Raw genomic sequence first — 19,637 nt, forward strand, 5'->3', positions numbered from 1 at the left:
TCCCAGCCCCCCCTGCTCTAACCACCAGCCCCCACTCCCCTCCCAGAGCCAGGGAGAGAACCCAGGAGTCCTGGCTCCCAGCCCCCCCTGCTCTAACCACCAGCCCCCGCTCCCCTCCCAGAGCCGGGGAGAGAACCCAGGAGTCCTGGCTCCCAGCCCCCCCTGCTCTAACCACCAGCCCCCGCTCCCCTCCCAGAGCCGGGGAGAGAACCCAGGAGTCCTGGCTCCCAGCGCCCCTACTCTGACCCACCAGCCCCCACTCCCCTCCCAGAGCCGGGGAGAGAACCCAGGCGTCCTGGCTCCCAGCCCCCCCTGCTCTAACCACCAGCCCCCACTCCCCTCCCAGAGCCGGGGAGAGAACCCAGGCGTCCTGGCTCCCAACCCCCCCTGCTCTAACCACCAGCCCCCACTTCCTTCCCAGTGCCGGGGAGAGAACCCAGGAGTCCTGGCTCCCAGCCCCCCCTGCTCTAACCACCAGCCCCCACTCCCCTCCCAGAGCTGGGGAGAGAACCCAGGAGTCCTGGGTCCCAGTCCCCCCTGCTCTAACCACCAGCTCCCACTCCCCTCCCAGAGCCGGGGAGAGAACCCAGGAGTCCTGGCTGTCAGCCCCCCCACCCCCACGCTCTAACGCACCCCGGAGTTTAATTCCCGTCCCAAGTCTGAATCCCATCCGGTGGGATCTAAGAAAAACGCGCCCCCTACTGGCCCTTGAGGTGCAGTGCAGGTTCACACAGGGTCTGCGGAAAAGAGCCCAGTTCGGGGTGGGTGGGTGGGGGGCCCCCCTGCTCTAACCCATCAGCTCCCACTCCCTTCCCAGTGCTGGGGAGAGAACCCAGGAGTCCTGGCTCCCAGCCCCCCCTGCTCTAACCACCAGCCCCCACTCCCCTCCCAGAGCTGGGGAGAGAACCCAGGAGTCCTGGCTCCCTGCCCGCCCCCGCTGTAACCCACCAGCCCCCACTCCCTTCCCAGTGCCGGGGAAAGAACCCAGGAGTCCTGGCTCCCAGCCCCCCACTCTAACCCACCAGCCCCCACTCCCCTCCTAGAGCTGGGGAGAGAACCCAGGAGTCCTGGCTCCCTGCCCCGCCCCCGTAACCCACCAGCCCCCACTCCCTTCCCAGTGCCGGGGAGAGAACCCAGGAGTCCTGGCTCCCAGCCCCCCACTCTAACCCACCAGCCCCCACTCCCCTCCTAGAGCTGGGGAGAGAACCCAGGCGTCCTGGCTCCCAGTCCCCCCTGCTCTAACCACCAGCTCCCACTCCCCTCCCAGAGTCGGGGAGAGAACCCAGGAGTCCTGGCTGTCAGCCCCCCCCCCCCCCCCCACTCTAACGCACCCCGGAGTTTAATTCCCCTCCCAAGTCTGAATCCCATCCGGTGGGATCTAAGAAAAACGCGCCCCCTACTGGCCCTTGAGGTGCAGTGCAGGTTCACACAGGGTCTGCGGAAAAGAGCCCAGTTCGGGGCGGGGGGGCCCCTGCTGTAACCCACCAGCTCCCACTCCCCTCCCCAGAGCCCGGCTCAGAGCGGGGGCCACCTGCCTGCCAGCCCAGCTGGAGCAGCCCCGCGGGAGCCGGTGCCAGGCCACCCAGGGACCCCTGGCCCGATGCGGAGATGCGGCCACCTCTGGGGCAAGTCACGGCAGCCGCATGCCACGTAGGCCAGGAAGCAAAGGAAAAGGACGGTTCAGGGGAGCGGAGACTTTGTCCCGGACGCCTGGGTCCCGCCCCCACCGCTTTCCTCTGGGTGTCTGTCAGCAGCAGGGCCTGTCGCCCCCTCCTGGGGAGAATGGGAAGCGCCGCTCTCGTGTTGGTACAGAGTCCACCTTCCCCCGAGAGGACGGGGCCCGTCTGTCCAGCCCCCGGCCATCCGACCGGAAGCCAGGATTGTGCGAAAGCAGGAGGGGGGGGGCGGTCCTGGATGGGGGGGGCTCGTAGGCCCCCCGCGCCCCCCCTCGCTGGAGCATTATTGCTATAGGAACAGCTGGCTCTGGATGATTGATGGGTTTTGTTTTGTTTTTTCCATTTAAAGCAGAGAAAGAAACTCAAGTGGACAGAAAAATGTCCCCGGGGGTGGGTGGATTTGATCAATATCCTTCTGCCACCGGGGGGGGGGGGGGGGGCAGGGAGAGAAAAATAGGCCCCTAGAGGGAATTTCCCAAGGCCCCAGCAGGGGGCAGCCAGCTGGGGTGGGGGGAAGAGTCCCAGAGCCACACAGGAGCCAACGGGGGGGGGGGGGGCGCAAGGAAAGTGCCCCGCGCCCCACCCCCTTCTCCACGTCAGCTGCCGGGCCGTGCACTTGGGATCCATCCCTGATTTCCCCCCACCTCTGTCCGATTACTGGGGTTCCCCCCGGCCCGTGCAGCCGGCGCTCCTGGCTCCCCCTGGGGTCCTCACGGCCCCTCCCCAAATCTCGCGGACAGATGGACCAAAAAAAAAATAAATAAAAATCGGGAAACCGGCTCAACTAGCAGAGGCCGCCAGCAAATTAACGAGGGCTCGTTAGATCGATCAATGAATCCCTCGCCTGTCCCCCAGGACGAGGCGGGGGCCCGTCCCTTTAAAAACGGGAGCATGGATCCGGCGGGAGGCGAAGCGGCCGGCGAGATCCGGCGCGAAAGCTGGCGGGGAGGGCGGGGCCTCTCGCCCGCCAATCCCCTGGCTCATGCCGGCAGTGGGGATAGGTCGAAGCAGTGCCCGGGGGGGGGGGTGTCGGGCGGAGGGATCCGGCTCCGCCCCCGCCACGGAAAGATACGGGGGGGGGGTCTGGGGTCATGCGCGAAGCGGCTCCTCCTCCCCACCGGTGCAGAGAGCCGGGTGGAGGGATACGCAGTCCGGTGGGACACGGACGTGCATAGGCCCGGGCGCCGACGTGTCCCTACGCCCGGGACTCTTTTTTCGTATTGGGCTTGTTGCCCAGGAGGGCGTCAATTTCCTGAATGACGGGCGGGGTCAGCTGGGCCAGCACCTGCCGAGAGATGGGGGACGGGGGGGGGGGTGAGATTCTCCCATGCCCATGCCCTTCCCCCTGCCAGGAGATAACCCAGGAATCCTGGCTCCCAGCCCCCACTGCTCTAACCACCAGCCCCCACTCCCCTCCCAGAGCCGTGAGAGAACCCAGGAGTCCTGGCTCCAGCCCCCCCTGCTCGAACCCACCAGCCCCTGCTCCCCTCCCAGAGCCGTGAGAGAACCCAGGAGTCCTGGCTCCAGCCCCCCCTGCTCGAACCCACCAGCCCCTGCTCCCCTCCAGTGCCGGGGGGGGGAGAGCACGGCAGGGGCGGGGCACTCACCTGGATGGCTCCGAGGTTCTCAATCAGCTGTTCGGCGCTCGACACCCCGAGCAGGACGGAGCTGACGCCCTCCGAGCGCAGGCACCAGGCTGTGGGACAGAGACGGGGAGGTGGGAAGGGCCCGGGGGGGTGGGTCAGTCCCCACTGCCCCCCAGGGGAGAGCGCCCCCCACTGAGCCCCCTGCCCCACAGCACCACCGAGTCCCGCCCTGGGGCCAGCCCTGCCTGCCAGGGGAGAGCGCCCCCTGCTGAGCCCTCCCACCCCACAGCGCCCCCAGCCCCGCCCTGGGGCGGGGCCTGTCCCTCACCAATCGCCAGCTGAGCCACGGTGCAGCCCAGACGCTCGGCGATGGGCTGCAGCTCCTTGATCTTGGCCTGTTGCTTCCGCCCATCGTCGCTCTGGAGCTTATCCTTCAGCCACTGGTAGCCCTGGGGGGGGACGGGGACAGACCGTCAGGGGGGCCAGGGAGCGGGTTAGGGGACACGAGGCAGAGGGAGCCCAGATGGGGGTGCAGGGCCACCAGGGGCACCGCAGGCGTAGAGGCAGGACAAGGGTGGGGGGGTCATGGCAGGGTGTGTGTGTGGGCATCCCGGCAAGGCATGGGGGGTGGGCAGGGAGGGGGGACATGGGGGGGTTGGGGGGCCCCCGTACCTTGATGGCGGCTCGGCAGTTCTCGGGGACCCGCTCCTCGTACTTGCCGGTGATGAGGCCGCAGGCCAGGGGGGACCAGGTCATGGCGCCCACACCTGGGGCAGGGGAGGGGGGAACAGAGGGATTAGCGCCCCCTAGTGACTCCCCCCGCCCCTCCCCATTTGCCCCACAGATCTTCCTGTCCTCATCCCCTCCCCCTCTGCACCCTGCCCCATGGATCCTCCTCCACCCACCCCACAAATCCCCTCCAAGCCCAGCTCCCGATTCCACCCCCACAACACCCTGCCCCATGGATCCCCCCACCCGCATCCCCTCTCCACAGATCCCCTGAACCCCCCCAACACCCTGCCCCATCGATCCCCCATCACCCACCCCAGATCCCCTCCATCCCCAGCTCCCGATTCCACCTCCACAACACCCTGCCCCAATGGACCCCCCTCTACCCATCACCCACCCCACATATCCCCTCCACCCCCCAACACCCTGCCCCATGGACCCCCTTCCCCTCCCCCCCGCCCAGCGCGGGCACCCACCGATCTTGTGGTAGATCTCGGGGAGCTGCGACTCCACCTTGTCGCGCTGGAACATATGGTACTCGGCCTGGTCGCACACCGGCGGCACCAGGTTGAACTGTCGCGCCACCGAATATGCCTCCTGTGGGCACGGAGGGAGGGGGGTCAGACTGGCGTGGCTGGAGGGCGCCCCCCGGAGTCCCTCCCCACCTCCTGGCATCCTCCTTCCAGGCATGGGGCCCTGAAAGGCTCTCCCTGCCTGGAGGCCACGTCCCCTCCCCTCTGCCCCGCTCCCCCCCCCCCCCCGCAAACCGGTGGTGCCCTCTGCCCCCCCCATTCCCGATGTGGGCGGGTCACTCACCATGATCTCCATGGCGCTCCAGCGCGAGGTGCCCCAGTACATGGCCATGCCCTGGTTGATGACATAAGTCATGGCCCGCACGATCTCTGGGCCCGGGGGGTTGGTGGGGAGAAAGAGGGAAGACAGGTCAGCCGAGGACCCCCGCTTCCCTCCCCCCCCCGAGGGAGCCCCGCTTTCTACCCCCAGCTGCTCAAAGCTGCGGGACCTGCGCCCCACTCGGGTGCCGTGTTCACTCTGAACCCTACTGATAGCACATTTTAGCCTGAGCTGTGGAACAATGGCTCTGTCAGAGCTGCAAGCTGCTGGCAGTGACACCAATGGGGGTGTTAATCCTGGCCCCTACCGATGGGCAAGTACATAGCCCTGACGGATATGGGGGCCGCTATAATGTAGCTCAATGGCTAAAAAACCGACTGATGGCAGGGTTTCCGGCCCATAGAGCCTGACCTATAGGGTAGAGTCCCGTGAACCCCACAGCGACCCAGCATGGGGTCTCTATCCTACACTGCTGAGTCAATGAGGGTCGGGGTGCTATAGGGTTCTAGGGGGCTTTGGGGCAGGTCTCTATGGGGCTGGGTCTATGAGGGCTTGGGGGGGTCCACCCTATGGGGGAGGTCTATGGGGTTTGGAGAGCAAGGGGGATTAATGGGGTTCTAGGCGGTTCAGGGATCTCTGCCCTACAGGGCCGGGTCCATTGAGGGGGGGAGGTTTCTGGGGCATTCAGATTCTATTGGTTTTAAGGGGCAACTATGGGGTTTCGGGGATCTCTATCCTACAGGGCCAGTTCTATGGAGATTGGGGGGTCAATGGGCATTCCAGGGGGTCTCTGCCCTATGGGGCCAGATCTATGGAGTTTGTGGGGGGGTCTATGGAGGTTCAGGAGGGTCTCTGCCCTATGGGGTCAGGTGTATGGGGTAGTACAGGGATTCAGGGGTCTATGGGGTTTGGGGGTATCAATGTGAGTTCAGGGGGCTCTCTAGCTCTCAAGCCTGGGCCTATTGGGTTCGATAGGTTCTGGGGGGTTCTATAGGAGTTTGGGGGGTCTATGGGGCTGTAAAGGTTTCCATGGGGTGGGGGTCTACGGGGAGGTCGGGGGTGTGTGTGTCTCTCCAGTACCTTCCAGTAGCAGTAGGCGGAAGTTGGGGTCATACTCTGCGGGGGGAAGCAGACAGAGGTGAGGGGAGGGGATATGGGGGGCCCATCCCCCCACAGCCCCCCCATGAGATCTCCCGGGGGACACACACATGCGAGGGCTCTCGGTGCCGGGGTGGGGGCTCCCCGGAGGGGCAATGCTGAAGGGACGGGGGGAGGGGAGACGGAGCCAGCGGGGGCGGTGTGGGGGGGGGGGGGGCAGGACCCACCTTCCATGGGGCTGTTGGCGTCCATGCGGTTGGCGAAGACGATATCGACGTACTCCAGCTGCAGCCGCTCCAGTGACCCCCTCAGCCCTGGGGGGGGGCATGGCGGATCAGTCGGGGGGCACAGAGACCCCCCCACCTTGCCTGGACCCCTGAATCCTGCCACCTCCCCAACTCCACCCGCCTGGGATGGACACTCCCATGCTGCTCCCTCCCCACAGCCCCCCCCAATCCTGCTAACCCCCACCCCATCCCCTACTCCATCTCCCCTGAGGCCCCCCAAATCCTGCCCCAGCCCCTCCTGTTGCCCCCCTTCCTTCAGCTCCACCCCCGTAAGCCCAAACCCTGTCCCGCCGCTCCCCCTGCCCCCCACCCCCCCGCTGCCCTGCCCTTCCCCCAGCTCCACCCCACCCCTGTGCTGCCCCCCATCCGCCCCCACACATCTCACCCTCAATGATGTGCTTCCGGGAGAGGCCCCGCTCCGTCTCCGCCCTGGAGGGGGAGAGATTAAGAGGTGGGGGTGGGGGAATCCCCTAAGCCACCCCATAGGGACCTGCCCCCAGGGGGCACCAGGGGCCTCAGGGCCCATGGCCAGCTCAGCCTTAGCACACACCCTACCCCCGCCGCTGGGCTGAGACCCAGCAAACTCCTCTCATTGATAGATGTGGGGCTGGATGGGAGCCGGCGCCCCCTAGACGGGACAGGCCCCTGCCCCATTCCCCTGCCCCCCTCAGCCAGCCAGTCCCTGCTGTGGGGCTGGATGGGAGCCGGCGCCCCCTAGAGGGGACAGGCCCCTGCCCCATTCCCTGCCCCCCTGAGCCAGCCAGTCCCCGCTCTGGGGCCTGATGGGAGCCAGCGCCCCTAGAGGCCGGTCCCCTGTGCCCCATTCCCTGCCCCCCCAGCCCCATGGCATTCTGGGTACTCACTGGCCACCCCAGTAGATCTTGGTGGTGACAACATAGCTGGATCGCCTGGGGGAAGAAAGGGAGGAAGGTTAGACAGGCAATGGGGGGGGACCCCCAGCCCAGCCCCACTGGCTCTGCCCCCTAATAGGGGCTGAGCCCCCCCCAGTCCCTGCCCCACAGAAGGGAGGTTGGGGGGCGGGTTACCTCCAGCCTTTGCTCTGCAGGATGTTGCCCAGAGTTTTTTCTGCCCTGAAGAAGGGGAAAAAAAACAGATGAAAGAAAAAAATCGAGAAACGAAGGAGTCCCCCCAACCGAACAGCACAGCGCTCCCTAGCCAGGACTCCTGGGTTCTCTCCCCGGCTCTGGGAGGGGAGCGGGGGCTGGTGGGTGAGAGCAGGGGGGGCTGGGAGCCAGGACTCCTGGGTTCTCTCTCCAGCTGTGGGAGAGGAGTGGTGTAGAGTGGTTAGAGCAGGGTGGGGGCGGGGAACTGGGAGCCCGAACTCCTGGGTTCTCCCCTGCCCGGGGAGGAACACCTACTTGCCGGAAGCGTAGACCTCGGCAGTGTCGAAGAGATTGACCCCGTTCTCGTAGGCGATGGTCATCACCTTCTCCGCCGTCTGGGGGTGCAGAGAGCGGAGTCAGGTGAGGGACCCACTGCTCCATGCCCCCCCCCACCCCCATGCTGGGCCCCGTCAGGATCTCACAGGGACCCACAGCTCCCCGGCTGACCCAGGACTCACCTCGTCTGAGATCTGGGAGCCAAACGTCACCCAGGTGCCTGTGGGGAGAGAATCGGTGATATGAGCCAGAGCCAGGAGAGGGGGAAGACGTGGGGAGGTCTTGGGGGGGGCAGATACCCTTCTATCCCCCCATCTGTGCCCTCCCAGCAAGCCCCAAGCCCTGCCGGGATCCCCCCAGCCCGCGCCCTCCGCGCCACGAGAACTCACCAAGCCCAAGGCAGGACACACGGAGCCCGGATTTACCCAGATTTCTGCGGGAGAAAAAGCAGAATTGGGGGGGTTTACAGATGCCACCCCCCCAAGGACAGAGAGTCCTGGTGCCCCTCATTCCTGACCCACAGCCCCGTGCCAACCCTATCCAGGGCACCCTCCACCCCTGCTCTGCTAATGCTCTTGGATTACCTTGAGCCCCACCAGGCTCAGCGCCGGGCGAGGGGTCCCCGTGTCACCAGCCGCCCCACCCCAGAGGTGGCTGCATCTCAGCGCTGGGCGAGGGGTCCCCGTGTCACCAGCCGCCCCACCCCAGAGGTGGCTGCATCTCAGCGCCGGGCGAGGGGTCCCCGTGTCACCAGCCGCCCCACCCCAGAGGTGGCTGATTTACGAGGGGCCCCGTATACGAGGCAGATACTCTCCGGTGTCCCACCTCCCCCCCCGGCGGTGCAGAGACCTGGGGTCAGCCCCGATCTGGGAGCTATTTATAGTAACTTCTCACTCACTGCGGCTGCTCCGGCTGGCACAGGAGCCGGGCATCTCCGTCCGGAGCAGAGAGGGGAAACCGAGGCACTGACCACAGGCCATGCCAGAGATCACACAGCTACAACAAACCCAGGACTCCTGAGTCCCAGCGCTCCCCCCCCACTCTGACCACTAGCCCCCACTCCCCTCCTGGAGCGGGGGAGAGAACCCAGGAGTCCTGCAGCCACAGGACTGCCCCCACCTTAAGAGGGATTCGCACCCATGTCTGGAGGGAGAGAGGCATTATTTTAAAGCAATTTAAAGGGTCAAATGGGACAGAGAATTAATTGGCCCCTGCCAGGGGTGGGAAGGGGGTACAGAGCCCAGCTACCCCATCACAGCTCCCTGTACCGCCAGAGACCCTACAAAAACACACCTGCACAAGCAGCCCCAAGTGCCCTCAGAGACCCTACAATAACACACCTGCACGCACTGGCCCAGAGCCCACGGAGACCCTACAATAACACACCCACGCATGCAGCCCCAGCGCTCCCAGAGACCCTACAATAACACACCCGCACACGCAGCCCCAGCGCTCCCAGAGACCCTACAATAACATACCCACATATGGAGGTCCCTCTGCCCCCAGAGACCCCACAATATCACACCAGTGGAAACTAAACTGGTAGGACTTGGAGTATCTGTGACTGGAAGTTGAATGATGTGTGTCCAATTGTCTCCAATCCCTGCCCCCTCCCAACCCACCAGACCCCCCACTCCCATCCCAGAGCCAGGGAGAGAACCCAGGAGTCCTGGCTGCCAGCTCCCCCTGCTCTAACCCACCAGCCCCCACTCCCCTCCCAGAGCCGGGGGGAGAACCCAGGAGTCCTGGCTCCCAGCCCCCCCCCCGCTCTAACCCACCAGCCCCCACTCCCCTCCCAGAGCCAGGGAGGGAACCCAGGAGTCCTGACTCCCAGCCCCCACTGTTCTAACCACTGAGGCAGAAGCTCTTATCCTTCTCAATGTTCCCGTCAGCAGACCCCCACGCCCCATGGGTGCCCCCAGCTCCCCCTCTCTATCCCCGGCCCCCCGTCCAGAGCCCCCCAACTCCCCGTCCCTGGCCCCCTACCTGTATTTCATGCCGGTGGCCAGTCCCGTGGACTCCCGCAGCAGGAACGCGATGTGGGGCAGGTGCTGGCCGGGAGCCCGCAGCCCCGCCACCGCCGCCAGCCCCCGGGCGCCCTTAGGGGGCTGGTGCCCCCCATTCCCCGCGCCCCCCGGGGCCGGCGCCCCGCGCCCCCCCGTGCAGAGCCGCTCTTCGGTGCTGCGGCTCCGCAAGTTCTGCTCGGTGCAGGCGATCGAGACCTGCATGGCTCAGGTGCGGGGGGGCCGGGACCCCCCCGGGATGTTCGCTCTTAACCTTACGGTGACTGCAGCCCCCCCCCCCCTCCTCTCCCCCGGATGGGGGCTGCCGGTAATCTGGGGTGGGCGTGGGGGAGGGGCCGAGGCCGTGCTGGGGATGGGGGTATGCGGGGTCCTGGGAGTGGGGTTGGGCGGGGGGGGGAAGTGGGGGAGGGGCAGAGAGAGTCCCCCCGGTCCCGGAGGGATCGCTGCACAATGCAGAGCAGCCTCGGCCTCATTAGCATAACAGGCTCCACCCACTGGTCCAGGGCAAGGGATGGCGGGAGGGAAGCAGATGGGAGGCGAGTGGGGGCTGGTGGTTAGAGCTGGGAGCCAGGACTCCTGGGTTCTCTCCCTGGCTCTGGGAGGGGGGTGGGGGCTGATGGTTAGAGCGGGGGAGGGGCTGGGAGCCAGGACTCCTGGGTTCTCTCCCCGGCTCTGGGAGGGGAGTGGGGCCTGATGGTTAGAGCAGGGGGGGGGGTGGGAGCCAGGACTCCTGGGTTCTCTCCCCACCCCAGTCCCGGGGCCTCTCGCTCCTGCAGTCTGAACCCCCCCCAAGCTGGAGGGGGAGGGGCGCTGCGCTCATCGCCGCAGTGACTCTTAAAGGGCCCCCATCCCGGGTTGTCCCCCCCCGTTAATCCCCGAGCGCTAGGAGTGTGAGGCTCTGCTGGGGAGGGGGGGGGGGTGCGGCTGTTGCTATGTAGGACAGTTTCCCCCCCTCCCCCGTCCCGCTCCAGTGTGTATGGGGGAGGGGTGGACTGGTCCCCTCGTAGCCGGACGCCTGGGTCCGGCCAAGAGTTTCTGAGATAAAGTATAAGAATTAGGGGGGGGGTGTGATTAATGGGGGGAGGGCGGGAAGAGCTGGGGAGGGGGACCGAAGCCCAGACCCGCCCCGCCCCCCCCCCAGAAAAAAAGCAAGGGTCCGGGAGAAGCGAGCTCAGCGCTCCCCCTGCTGGGCGTGGTCCGCAGCGCAGCTGGGAGGTACCGACACAGGCCAGACCAGACCCCCCCTCGGCGCTGCACAGACACCCTCCCCCCCCCCCGGATATCTGGGGAGCGGAGGGGATGGGATGTACGGGGTGAGGTCCAGTGGGGGAGGGGCTGGGAGCCAGGACTCCTGGGTTCTCTCCCTAGCTCTAGGAGGGGAGTGGGGGCTGGTGGGTGAGAGCGGGAGGGGCTGGGAGCCAGGACTCCTGGGTTCTCTCCCGGGCTCTTGGAGGGGAGTGGATGCTGGTGGGTTAGAGCAGTGGGGGTGGGGGCCAGGACTCCTGGGTTCTCTCCCCAGCTCTGGGAGGGGGGCTGGTGGTCAGAGCAGGGGGGGCTGTTGCAGGGGGTCCCTGTTGGATACAAGGGTTGGGGGAGGAGCGGGAGTTCGAACTCAGAGCCCTGCACGTTTCCCCCACAGGACAGCGCGTGGCTTGGGGGCGGGGGGCTGAAATCCCAGCCCGGGGCTGCCTTCTCCCCGCAGCACCCAGGCTGCAGCTGCTCCTACAGCCACATGGTGGCGTCATTTCCCAATCAGTGGGAAAAGGCTCTAAGCCCCCCAGCCCCCACTCCCCTCCCAGAGCAGGGAGAGAACCCAGGAGTCCTGGCTCCCAGCTCCCTCTGCTCTAACCACCGGCCCCCACTCCCCTCCCAGAGCCGGGAGAGAACCCAGGAGTCCTGGCTCCCAGCTCCCTCTGCTCTAACCACCGGCCCCCACTCCCTTCCCAGAGCCGGGAGAGAACCCAGGAGTCCTGGCTCCCAGCTCCCTCTGCTCCAACCCACCAGCGCCCACTCCCCTCCCAGAGCTGAGAGGGAGGGGAGGGAGGCAGCCTGCTCTGGTGTGTTATTGTAGGGTCTCTCAGGGTAAGCGGGGCAGAGGCCCCGATGCGGGTCTGGCCTCACTGAAGCATCTGCCTCACCCCCACTCCCTACACCAGGGCTGTGCCAGACCCCCATTGCCCCTTATCCCCCGCTCTCCTGGTGGCGGGGGCAGAGGGAGCCCAGGGCACCTGTCTACACCCATCTGTGCCCAGCCATGGCACAGACCTGGCCTGGGCGCCACCTGCACTGTTTGGGGGGGCTGGGCAGGCTGCCAGGGAGAGGAGGGGGAGCTGATAACGGGGGGAGGGGAAGGCAGCACCCAGCGTTTCCGCTTCCCTGATCATAGGAGTTAGCTCTGGACAAGTGTGTGTGTTATTGTAGGGTCTCTGGGGGTGCTGGGGCTGCGTGTGTGGGTGTGTTATTATAGGGTTCCTGGGGGCGCCAGGCTCTGTGTGTGTGTGTGTTATTGTGGGGTGTCTGCGGGGGCTGGAGTTGCGTGTGTGGGTGTGTCATTGTCCAGTCTCTGGGGGCGCTGGGGCTTCATTTGCGGGTGTGTTATTGTAGGGTCTCCGGGGCCACTGGGGTGACGTGTGTGGGTGTGTCATTGTCCGGTCTCTGGGGGTGGTGGGGCTTCATTTGCGGGTGTGTTATTGTAGGGTCTCCGGGGCCACTGAGGTGACGTGTGTGGGTGTGTCATTGTCCGGTCTCTGGGGGTGGTGGGGCTTCATTTGAGGGTGTGTTATTGTAGGGTCTCCGGGGCCACTGGGGTGACGTGTGTGGGTTTGTCATTGTCCGGTCTCTGGGGGCGCTGGGGCTTCATTTGCAGGTGTGTTATTGTAGGGTCTCCGGGGCCACTGGGGTGACGTGTGTGGGTGTGTCATTGTCCGGTCTCTGGGGGCGCTGGGGCTTCATTTGCGGGTGTGTTATTGTAGGGTCTCCAGGGCCACTGGGGTGACGTGTGTGGGTGTGTCATTGTCCGGTCTCTGGGGGTGGTGGGGCTTCATTTGCGGGTGTGTTATTGTAGGGTCTCCGGGGCCACTGGGGTGACGTGTGTGGGTTTGTTATTGTCTGGTCTCTGGGAGTGCTGGGGCTGCATGTGTGACTGTGTTATTGTAGGGTCTCTGGGGGCACCGGTGCTGTGTATGCGGGAGAGTTATTGGTACTGGCGACCCCTTTCACACAGCAAGCGTCTGAGTGCGACCCCCGACCTTATAAATTAAAACCAACTTTTCAATATATTTAACCCCATTATAAATGCTGGGGGGAAAAGCGGGGTTTAGGGTGTAGGGTGACACCTCACAACCCCCCATATAATAGCCTTGAGACCCCCTGTTTGAGAAACCCCTGTTATGTGGCGTCTCTGGGGGTTCTGGGGCTGTGTGTACGGGTGTGTTATCGTAGGGTCTCTGGGGTTTCTGGGGCTGTGGGTTTGTTATTGTAGGGTCTCTGGGGGTGCTGGGCCTACGCGTCTGTGTGTGTTATTGTAGGGTGTCTGGGGTGCATGTGGCCTGTCTCCAGGAGATGCTGGGGCTTTGTGTGGGGGTGTTTTATTGTTGGGTTTCCGGAGGTTCTGGGGCTGTGTGTGCAGGTGTGTTATTGTCAGTTGTCTGGGGGTGCTGGGGCTGCATGTGCCGGTGTGTTTTTCTAGGATCTTAGGGGGCACTGGCGCTGTGTGTGCAGGTGTGTTATTGTCAGTTGTCTGGGGGCGCTGGGGCTGTGTGTACAGGTGTGTTATCGTAGGGTCTCCGGGGGTTCTGGGGCTGTGTGTGCAGGTGTGTTATTGTCGGGTCTCTGGGGGTTCTGGGGCTGTGTGTGCAGGTGTGTTATCGTAGGGTCTCTGGGGGTTCTGGGCTGTGTGTACGGGTGTGTTATCGTAGGGTCTCCGGGGGTTCTGGGGCTGTGTGTGCAGGTGTGTTATTGTAGGGTCTCTGGGGGTTCTGGGGCTGTGTGTGCAGGTGTGTTATCGTAGGGTCTCTGGGGGTTCTGGGGCTGTGTGTGCGGGTGTGTTATCGTAGGGTCTCCGGGGGTTCTGGGGCTGTGTGTACGGGTGTTTTATCGTAGGGGCTCTGGGGGTTCTGGGGCTGTGTGTGCAGGTGTGTTATCATAGGGTCTCTGGGGGTTCTGGGGCTGTGTGTGTGGGTGTGTTATTGTACGGTCTCTGGGGGTGCTGGGGCTACGCGTCTGGGTGTGTTATTGTAGGGTCTCTGGGGGTGCTGGGCCTAGGCGTCTGGGTGTGTTATTGTAGGGTGTCTGGGGTGCATGTGTCCTGTCTCCAGGGGATGCTGGGGCTTTGTGTGCGGGTGTTTTATTGTCAGGTCTCCCGGGGCTCTGGGGCTGTGTGTGCAGGTGTGTTATTGTCGGGTCTCTGGGGGTTCTGGGGCTGTGTGTGCAGGTGTGTTATTGTCAGTTGTCTGGGGGCGTCGGGGCTGTGTGTGCAGGTGTGTTATTGTCGGGTCTCTGGGGGTTCTGGGGCTGTGTGTGCAGGTGTGTTATTGTCAGTTGTCTGGGGGCGTCGGGGCTGTGTGTGCAGGTGTGTTATTGTCGGGTCTCCGGGGGTTCTGGGGCTGTGTGTGCGGGTGTGTTATTGTCGGGTCTCCGGGGGTTCTGGGGCTGTGTGTGCGGGTGTGTTACTGTAGGGTCTCCGGGGGTTCTGGGGCTGTGTGTGTGGGTGTGTTACTGTAGGGTCTCTGGGGGCTCTGGGGCTGTGTGTGCAGGTGTGTTATTGTCAGTTGTCTGGGGGCGTCGGGGCTGTGTGTGCAGGTGTGTTATTGTCGGGTCTCCGGGGGTTCTGGGGCTGTGTGCGGATGTGTTATTGTCGGGTCTCCGGGGGTTCTGGGGCTGTGTGTGCGGGTGTGTTATTGTCAGTTGTCTGGGGGCGCCGGGGCTGTGTGTATGGGTGTGTTACTGTAGGGTCTCTGGGGGTTCTGGGGCTGTGTGTGCAGGTGTGTTATTGTCAGTTGTCTGGGGGCATCTGGACTGTGTGTGCGGGTGTGTTATTGTCGGGTCTCCGGGGGTTCTGGGGCTGTGTGTGTGGGTGTGTTATTGTACGGTCTCTGGGGGTGCTGGGGCTACGCGTCTGGGTGTGTTATTGTAGGGTCTCTGGGGGTGCTGGGCCTAGGCGTCTGGGTGTGTTATTGTAGGGTGTCTGGGGTGCATGTGTCCTGTCTCCAGGGGATGCTGGGGCTTTGTGTGCGGGTGTTTTATTGTCAGGTCTCCCGGGGCTCTGGGGCTGTGTGTGCAGGTGTGTTATTGTCGGGTCTCTGGGGGTTCTGGGGCTGTGTGTGCAGGTGTGTTATTGTCAGTTGTCTGGGGGCGTCGGGGCTGTGTGTGCAGGTGTGTTATTGTCGGGTCTCCGGGGGTTCTGGGGCTGTGTGTGCGGGTGTGTTATTGTCGGGTCTCCGGGGGTTCTGGGGCTGTGTGTGCGGGTGTGTTACTGTAGGGTCTCCGGGGGTTCTGGGGCTGTGTGTGTGGGTGTGTTACTGTAGGGTCTCTGGGGGCTCTGGGGCTGTGTGTGCAGGTGTGTTATTGTCAGTTGTCTGGGGGCGTCGGGGCTGTGTGTGCAGGTGTGTTATTGTCGGGTCTCCGGGGGTTCTGGGGCTGTGTGCGGATGTGTTATTGTCGGGTCTCCGGGGGTTCTGGGGCTGTGTGTGCGGGTGTGTTATTGTCAGTTGTCTGGGGGCGCCGGGGCTGTGTGTATGGGTGTGTTACTGTAGGGTCTCTGGGGGTTCTGGGGCTGTGTGTGCAGGTGTGTTATTGTCAGTTGTCTGGGGGCATCTGGACTGTGTGTGCGGGTGTGTTATTGTCGGGTCTCCGGGGGTTCTGGGGCTGTGTGTGTGGGTGTGTTACTGTAGGGTCTCTGGGGGTTCTGGGGCAGTGTGTGCGGGTGGGATCTTGGCTGCCGGGAGGTGGGGGGAAGGCAGGAGGGCAGAATGGGCCCCAGCGCCCCCCACTTCCGCCTGATGCAGCCAGGGTACATGTCTGCACCCCCCTGCCCCTCACAGGGAGCCTGGGTCTGCGAGTCAGGAGTGGGGGGCACCGGCACCAGCAGAGCTGGGGGGAGCTGAGGCCGGGGCTAAGCAGGGGCTGGAGGTTGGGAGCGAGGGGCACCGGCAGACCTGGGGGGCTCAGGGCTGGGCTAGCTGGGGGCTCTAGGTCAGGTGGCCACAGGGGTCCCCCAGCCCTGACTCCCAGTGGTAGGGATCAGAGACCCAGCGCTCCCCAGCTCAGCCAGGTCTCCTGTGACACTCTGGGCCCGTGGGACACGGGGCCGCTCGCACGCTTTGCGGAACCCTAGGAATCTTGCACGTTTGCACGTTGGCTGCGGGTGCTGACGTGCGAAGGCTGCAGGAGGGGCTGGGTGAGGTGGGGGGAAGAGACCCCAATACGGGGCATGTGCCTAGGGTGGATACAATAAACCTGTGTGTATCTGTGGGGTGCGGGTGTCCGGCTGCGTGTGAACTAAATGTGTTATGGTCTCCCCACAGTCCCTTTCCCCCAAATCTCTTTCCCAGCCCACCGGCCCGGTCTGCGTTCCGTGTTCCCCGATGTCTGTGCTCGCATTGGGCCGTGTGTGGGCACCCAGCTCCCCGAGTGATCGCGCCCGCCCCGAAGCAGCCACCCGGCCTCGGCCTTTCCCTGCCCCCCTCCCAGTTTTCTCTGTGTTTGCCCCACATGCTGCCTGGAGACTTTGTCCCAGGGCAGCCAGCGAGTCCGCCCTGGCCTCGGTGGCTTGGGAAATGCAGGGTTCAAACCGAGACGGGGGATGGTGACGTCCTGCCCTGAAGCCTGCAGGCTTGGTGGCGATGTCCGTAGCCAAGGGTAGGGAGGCAGAGAACAGGTCAAGCGTGTGTGTGTGTGTGTGTGTGAGTGTGAGTGTCAGTCCCCCGCCCCAGCTCTAACCATTAGCCTCCACTCCACTCCCAGAGCCGGGGATAGAACCCAGGAGTCCTGGCTCCCAGCCTCCCCGAACCCCAGCCCAATCGGAGCTATTTTGGTGGGTGGTCACAGCTGGGAGGTGGGGGAGGGGGCCCTGCCAGCTGTGGGGGCTGGTGCCAGCATCTGTCTCCCCTGATTAGGCTCCGTGGCAGAAAGCAGAGGACACCAGCTGGCGGGGCCACGCTCATCTCAGCTCAGCCCAGGGACAGATTGCGAGGGATTAGCCTGAGGGGTATGTGTGTGTGAGGATGTTGGGGGCACATGGGGTCTCACACAGGAGTGACAAGGAAGGGTGCTTCCCCTGACTCCCAGCTCCCGTTCTGTACACCCACTAGGCCTCACTCCCCTCCCTGAGCTGGTGATGGAATCCAGGAGTCCTGGCTCCATGCACCCTGCTCCTCTAAGCACCAGCCCCCACACCTCTCCCAGAGCCAGGAAGAGAACCCAGGAGTCCTGGCTCCCAGCCCCCCCTGCTCTCACCACTAGACCCCACTCCCCTCCCGGAGCGGAGGCTAAGAACCCAGTCATCCAGATTCCTGACATTCCAGGGCCATCTCACAAACACATGCTCCCCCTGGGTGTCTGCCGCAGGGCTGGGGTCTGCGTAGGGGATAATAACCTACTATTGTGACCCACACCCTCACAAGCTCATGAGACAGGAGTCTGTGCCGGGGTTCTAGAGGCTCGAACCTAGGCGACAAGGGTCTGTAGCCAAATGCATAGGAGGGGGGCAGAGTTAAGGTGAAATAGACATCCTTAACGTCCGGACTTTGCCCCCCTTCGGGGTGTATACAGGAGAAAGAGCTGGAGGTCCCTCATCGATTCACCGGTGGCCCCTGGGAATGTGCTGGTCACTGCCCCTCAACCCCCGAATCTGGTTGCCAGGTCAAGGGAGCCATCCCCTTGCATGTGGGAAGCACAGGCCAGAGGCCTGTGGAGATTTTGCTCCTTCCCTGGTGGTGCTGTCTTATGCAAATCACCCCAGCTCCTTTGCATAGGAGAGCCACCCAGCATGGTTTTTGCGAGGGCCCCGACGGGGACATGGATCATGGCTGCCCCCGGGGGGCGCTACTGAGCCCTTGCAGCCTGAAGAATGGGGGTCCAGGTATGGTGGGAGAGGGAATGGGGGGGTGCACAGAGCCCCTGGCATGGAGGGAGGGGGTGGGGGAGCTGCAGGGTGCCCCCCTGTAGCCTGCTTGGGTACCTGCCCCCGGTGCCCCCTGTACACTGCGCTGGCACCTCCCCCAGGTACCCCGTGTCCGCAGCCTGCTCTGGGGGTCCCCTACCAGGACCCCCCTCCCCCTGCCCCCACCCCTGTGGTGCCCCCTACCTGTAGCCCATGGCGGTGCGGTTGCTCTGCAGCTCCTCGGCCGGCAGCCCGGCCTCCAGCAGGTAGCTTTCCAGCCGCCTGCCCTCCAGCAGCCGCCGCGCCGCCTCCAGCAGCTGGCCCGGGGTGAGAGCCGGGTCCCGGCCCGCTGCGCTCCCGCCCTGGCTGCGCCGCCGCCCGCCCTCGCCCCGCCCGCCTTTGCCCTTCTTGGCGGTCGGCAGCCCGTACAGCTCGTCCACGCTCAGCTTGGCCCCCGCCGCGCCGCGCCCCGCCGGGCCCGGGGCCGCCCGCGAGGAGCTGGCGAACATGGCCCGGCGCGCCCTGGTCTCGGTGCGTCCTGTGCCTTCTCCTCCGTGCGCCCCGGTCTCCCTGTGCCTTGGTCTCGCTGCGCCCTGCGCCTTCTCCTCCGTGCGCCCCCGGTCTCGGTGCGCCCTGCCGGTGCGCCGACCCCCGTGCGCCTTCTCCTCGGTGCGCCCCGGTCTCCGTGCGCCCTGCGCCGACCCCTGTGCTCCCTGGCCTCGGTGCGTCCTACGCCGACCCCTGTGCGCCTTCTCCTCGGTGCGCCCTGGGTGCGCTGCGCTCCCGACGCCGGGACACTCTCCCCTCTACTCCCCTCCCCGGGGAGCCACGTGGAGCCGGCTTAGCCGGGCAGCTGCCATGCTGTGCCCCTCTGCCCCCTCCCACCATCTGCCCCCTCCCCATCCCGCCTGTGACCCGTCTCCAGTCCCCTCTCCTTGTGCCCCCTTCCCCACGCCGTGTCTCATTAACCGCAGCCCCCCTCCCCACGGGGCACTTACCCCCTGCCCTACGCCCCCCCTGGAGAGCCACTCCCTTGGTGAACCCCCACAGCAGGGGGACCCCGGTAGAGTGATCTCCTCTCCCTACCTACCCCACAGGCATTTCCCCTCCCCAACCCGTGCCCCCATCTGCTACCCCCACCCCTCCCTGGGCTACAGGGACCATGCCATGTGAACTGGTCTACCCAATGCCCCTCTCCCAGCCTGGGCATGTCTCTAACCCACCCACCCTGCCCCGAATGTAGGGGGCATGGACAGACAGGGATCACAGCACCCTTCCCCCAGGCAGTGGGTTCTCACCAGCCGTGTTCTCACAAGGACTGGTTCTCACAAGAGCCTGGAGATTTTCCCAAGAGGCCTGTGGTTTTCACAAGCAGTCCCCAATTCTCCCCAGAGACCTGTGATTTTCACAAGAGGCCAGGGATTTTCACAATGATTTTTCACAAGCAGTCCTTGCAGCTCACAAGAGGCCTAAGATTTTCACGAGACCAATGATTTTTCACGAAGGGTCCCTAATTTTCCACTGGAGGTTGGTGATTTTTTTGGACTGTCTGAGGCACCCAGTTGTAGACACCCTAAGGGGCTGCCCCTTTCAGCCAGCACGGGGCAAGCCCCCAAGCCCCTCCCCCCAAAGATGAGTCACCTGCAATCACAAGCCCTATTGTGAACCTCACCTGTGTGACCCAGTGCTGGGAGCGGGGCTCCGTCCCAGGGACCCTAGGAAGAAGGAGACCCCCCCCCTTCTGCAAACCCAGCCCCCCTGTATCACCATGACTGCAGCTTCCTGGAGTGACCAGATTAGCTAAGCTGCTTAAGGGAACAGGAGGCCAGCAGTCTGGGTTGGCTCAGAGCTGGGGGGAGGGGGGCGGGGGGGGGGGCAGGGGCA

General features: G+C 64.8%; 1 protein-coding gene across 2 annotated transcripts; it reads right to left on the reverse strand.

The window, feature by feature from the left end:
- Positions 1-1,314: 1,314 nt before the first annotated feature.
- On the reverse strand, positions 1,315-10,036 carry KCNAB3 (potassium voltage-gated channel subfamily A regulatory beta subunit 3). Of its 2 annotated transcripts, XM_037887654.2 has the most exons (15): positions 9,615-10,036; positions 8,018-8,061; positions 7,811-7,848; positions 7,608-7,687; positions 7,275-7,319; positions 7,092-7,136; positions 6,614-6,657; positions 6,169-6,255; positions 5,924-5,959; positions 4,808-4,893; positions 4,468-4,588; positions 3,935-4,029; positions 3,591-3,711; positions 3,284-3,372; positions 1,315-2,961 (listed from the first exon to the last, which is right to left on the reverse strand). In XM_037887654.2, exons 1-15 carry the CDS (start codon positions 9,854-9,856, stop codon positions 2,872-2,874), a joined length of 1,263 nt encoding a protein of 420 aa, XP_037743582.1. In that variant the 5' UTR covers positions 9,857-10,036; the 3' UTR covers positions 1,315-2,871. The 2 variants fall into 2 exon arrangements, with proteins under 2 accessions (XP_037743582.1, XP_037743583.1); XM_037887655.2 differs by lacking the exon at positions 5,924-5,959 and having other exon boundaries at positions 9,615-10,015.
- Positions 10,037-19,637: the final 9,601 nt, after the last annotated feature.

The sequence above is a fragment of the Chelonia mydas genome, chromosome 28, assembly GCF_015237465.2.
Source record: "Chelonia mydas isolate rCheMyd1 chromosome 28, rCheMyd1.pri.v2, whole genome shotgun sequence".
Taxonomy (NCBI): Eukaryota; Metazoa; Chordata; order Testudines; family Cheloniidae; genus Chelonia; species Chelonia mydas.

Coding starts and splice junctions, on each gene's coding strand:
- KCNAB3 (XM_037887654.2), bottom strand. CDS start 9,856: ATGCAGGTCTCGATCGCCTGCACCGAGCAGAACTTGCGGAGCCGCAGC. Junction 8,062..9,614: donor GCCACCGGCATGAAATACAG/GTAGGGGGCCAG, acceptor TTTCTCCCGCAG/AAATCTGGGTAAATCCGGGC. Junction 3,712..3,934: donor ACTGCCGAGCCGCCATCAAG/GTACGGGGGCCC, acceptor GTCCCCCCCCAG/GGCTACCAGTGGCTGAAGGA.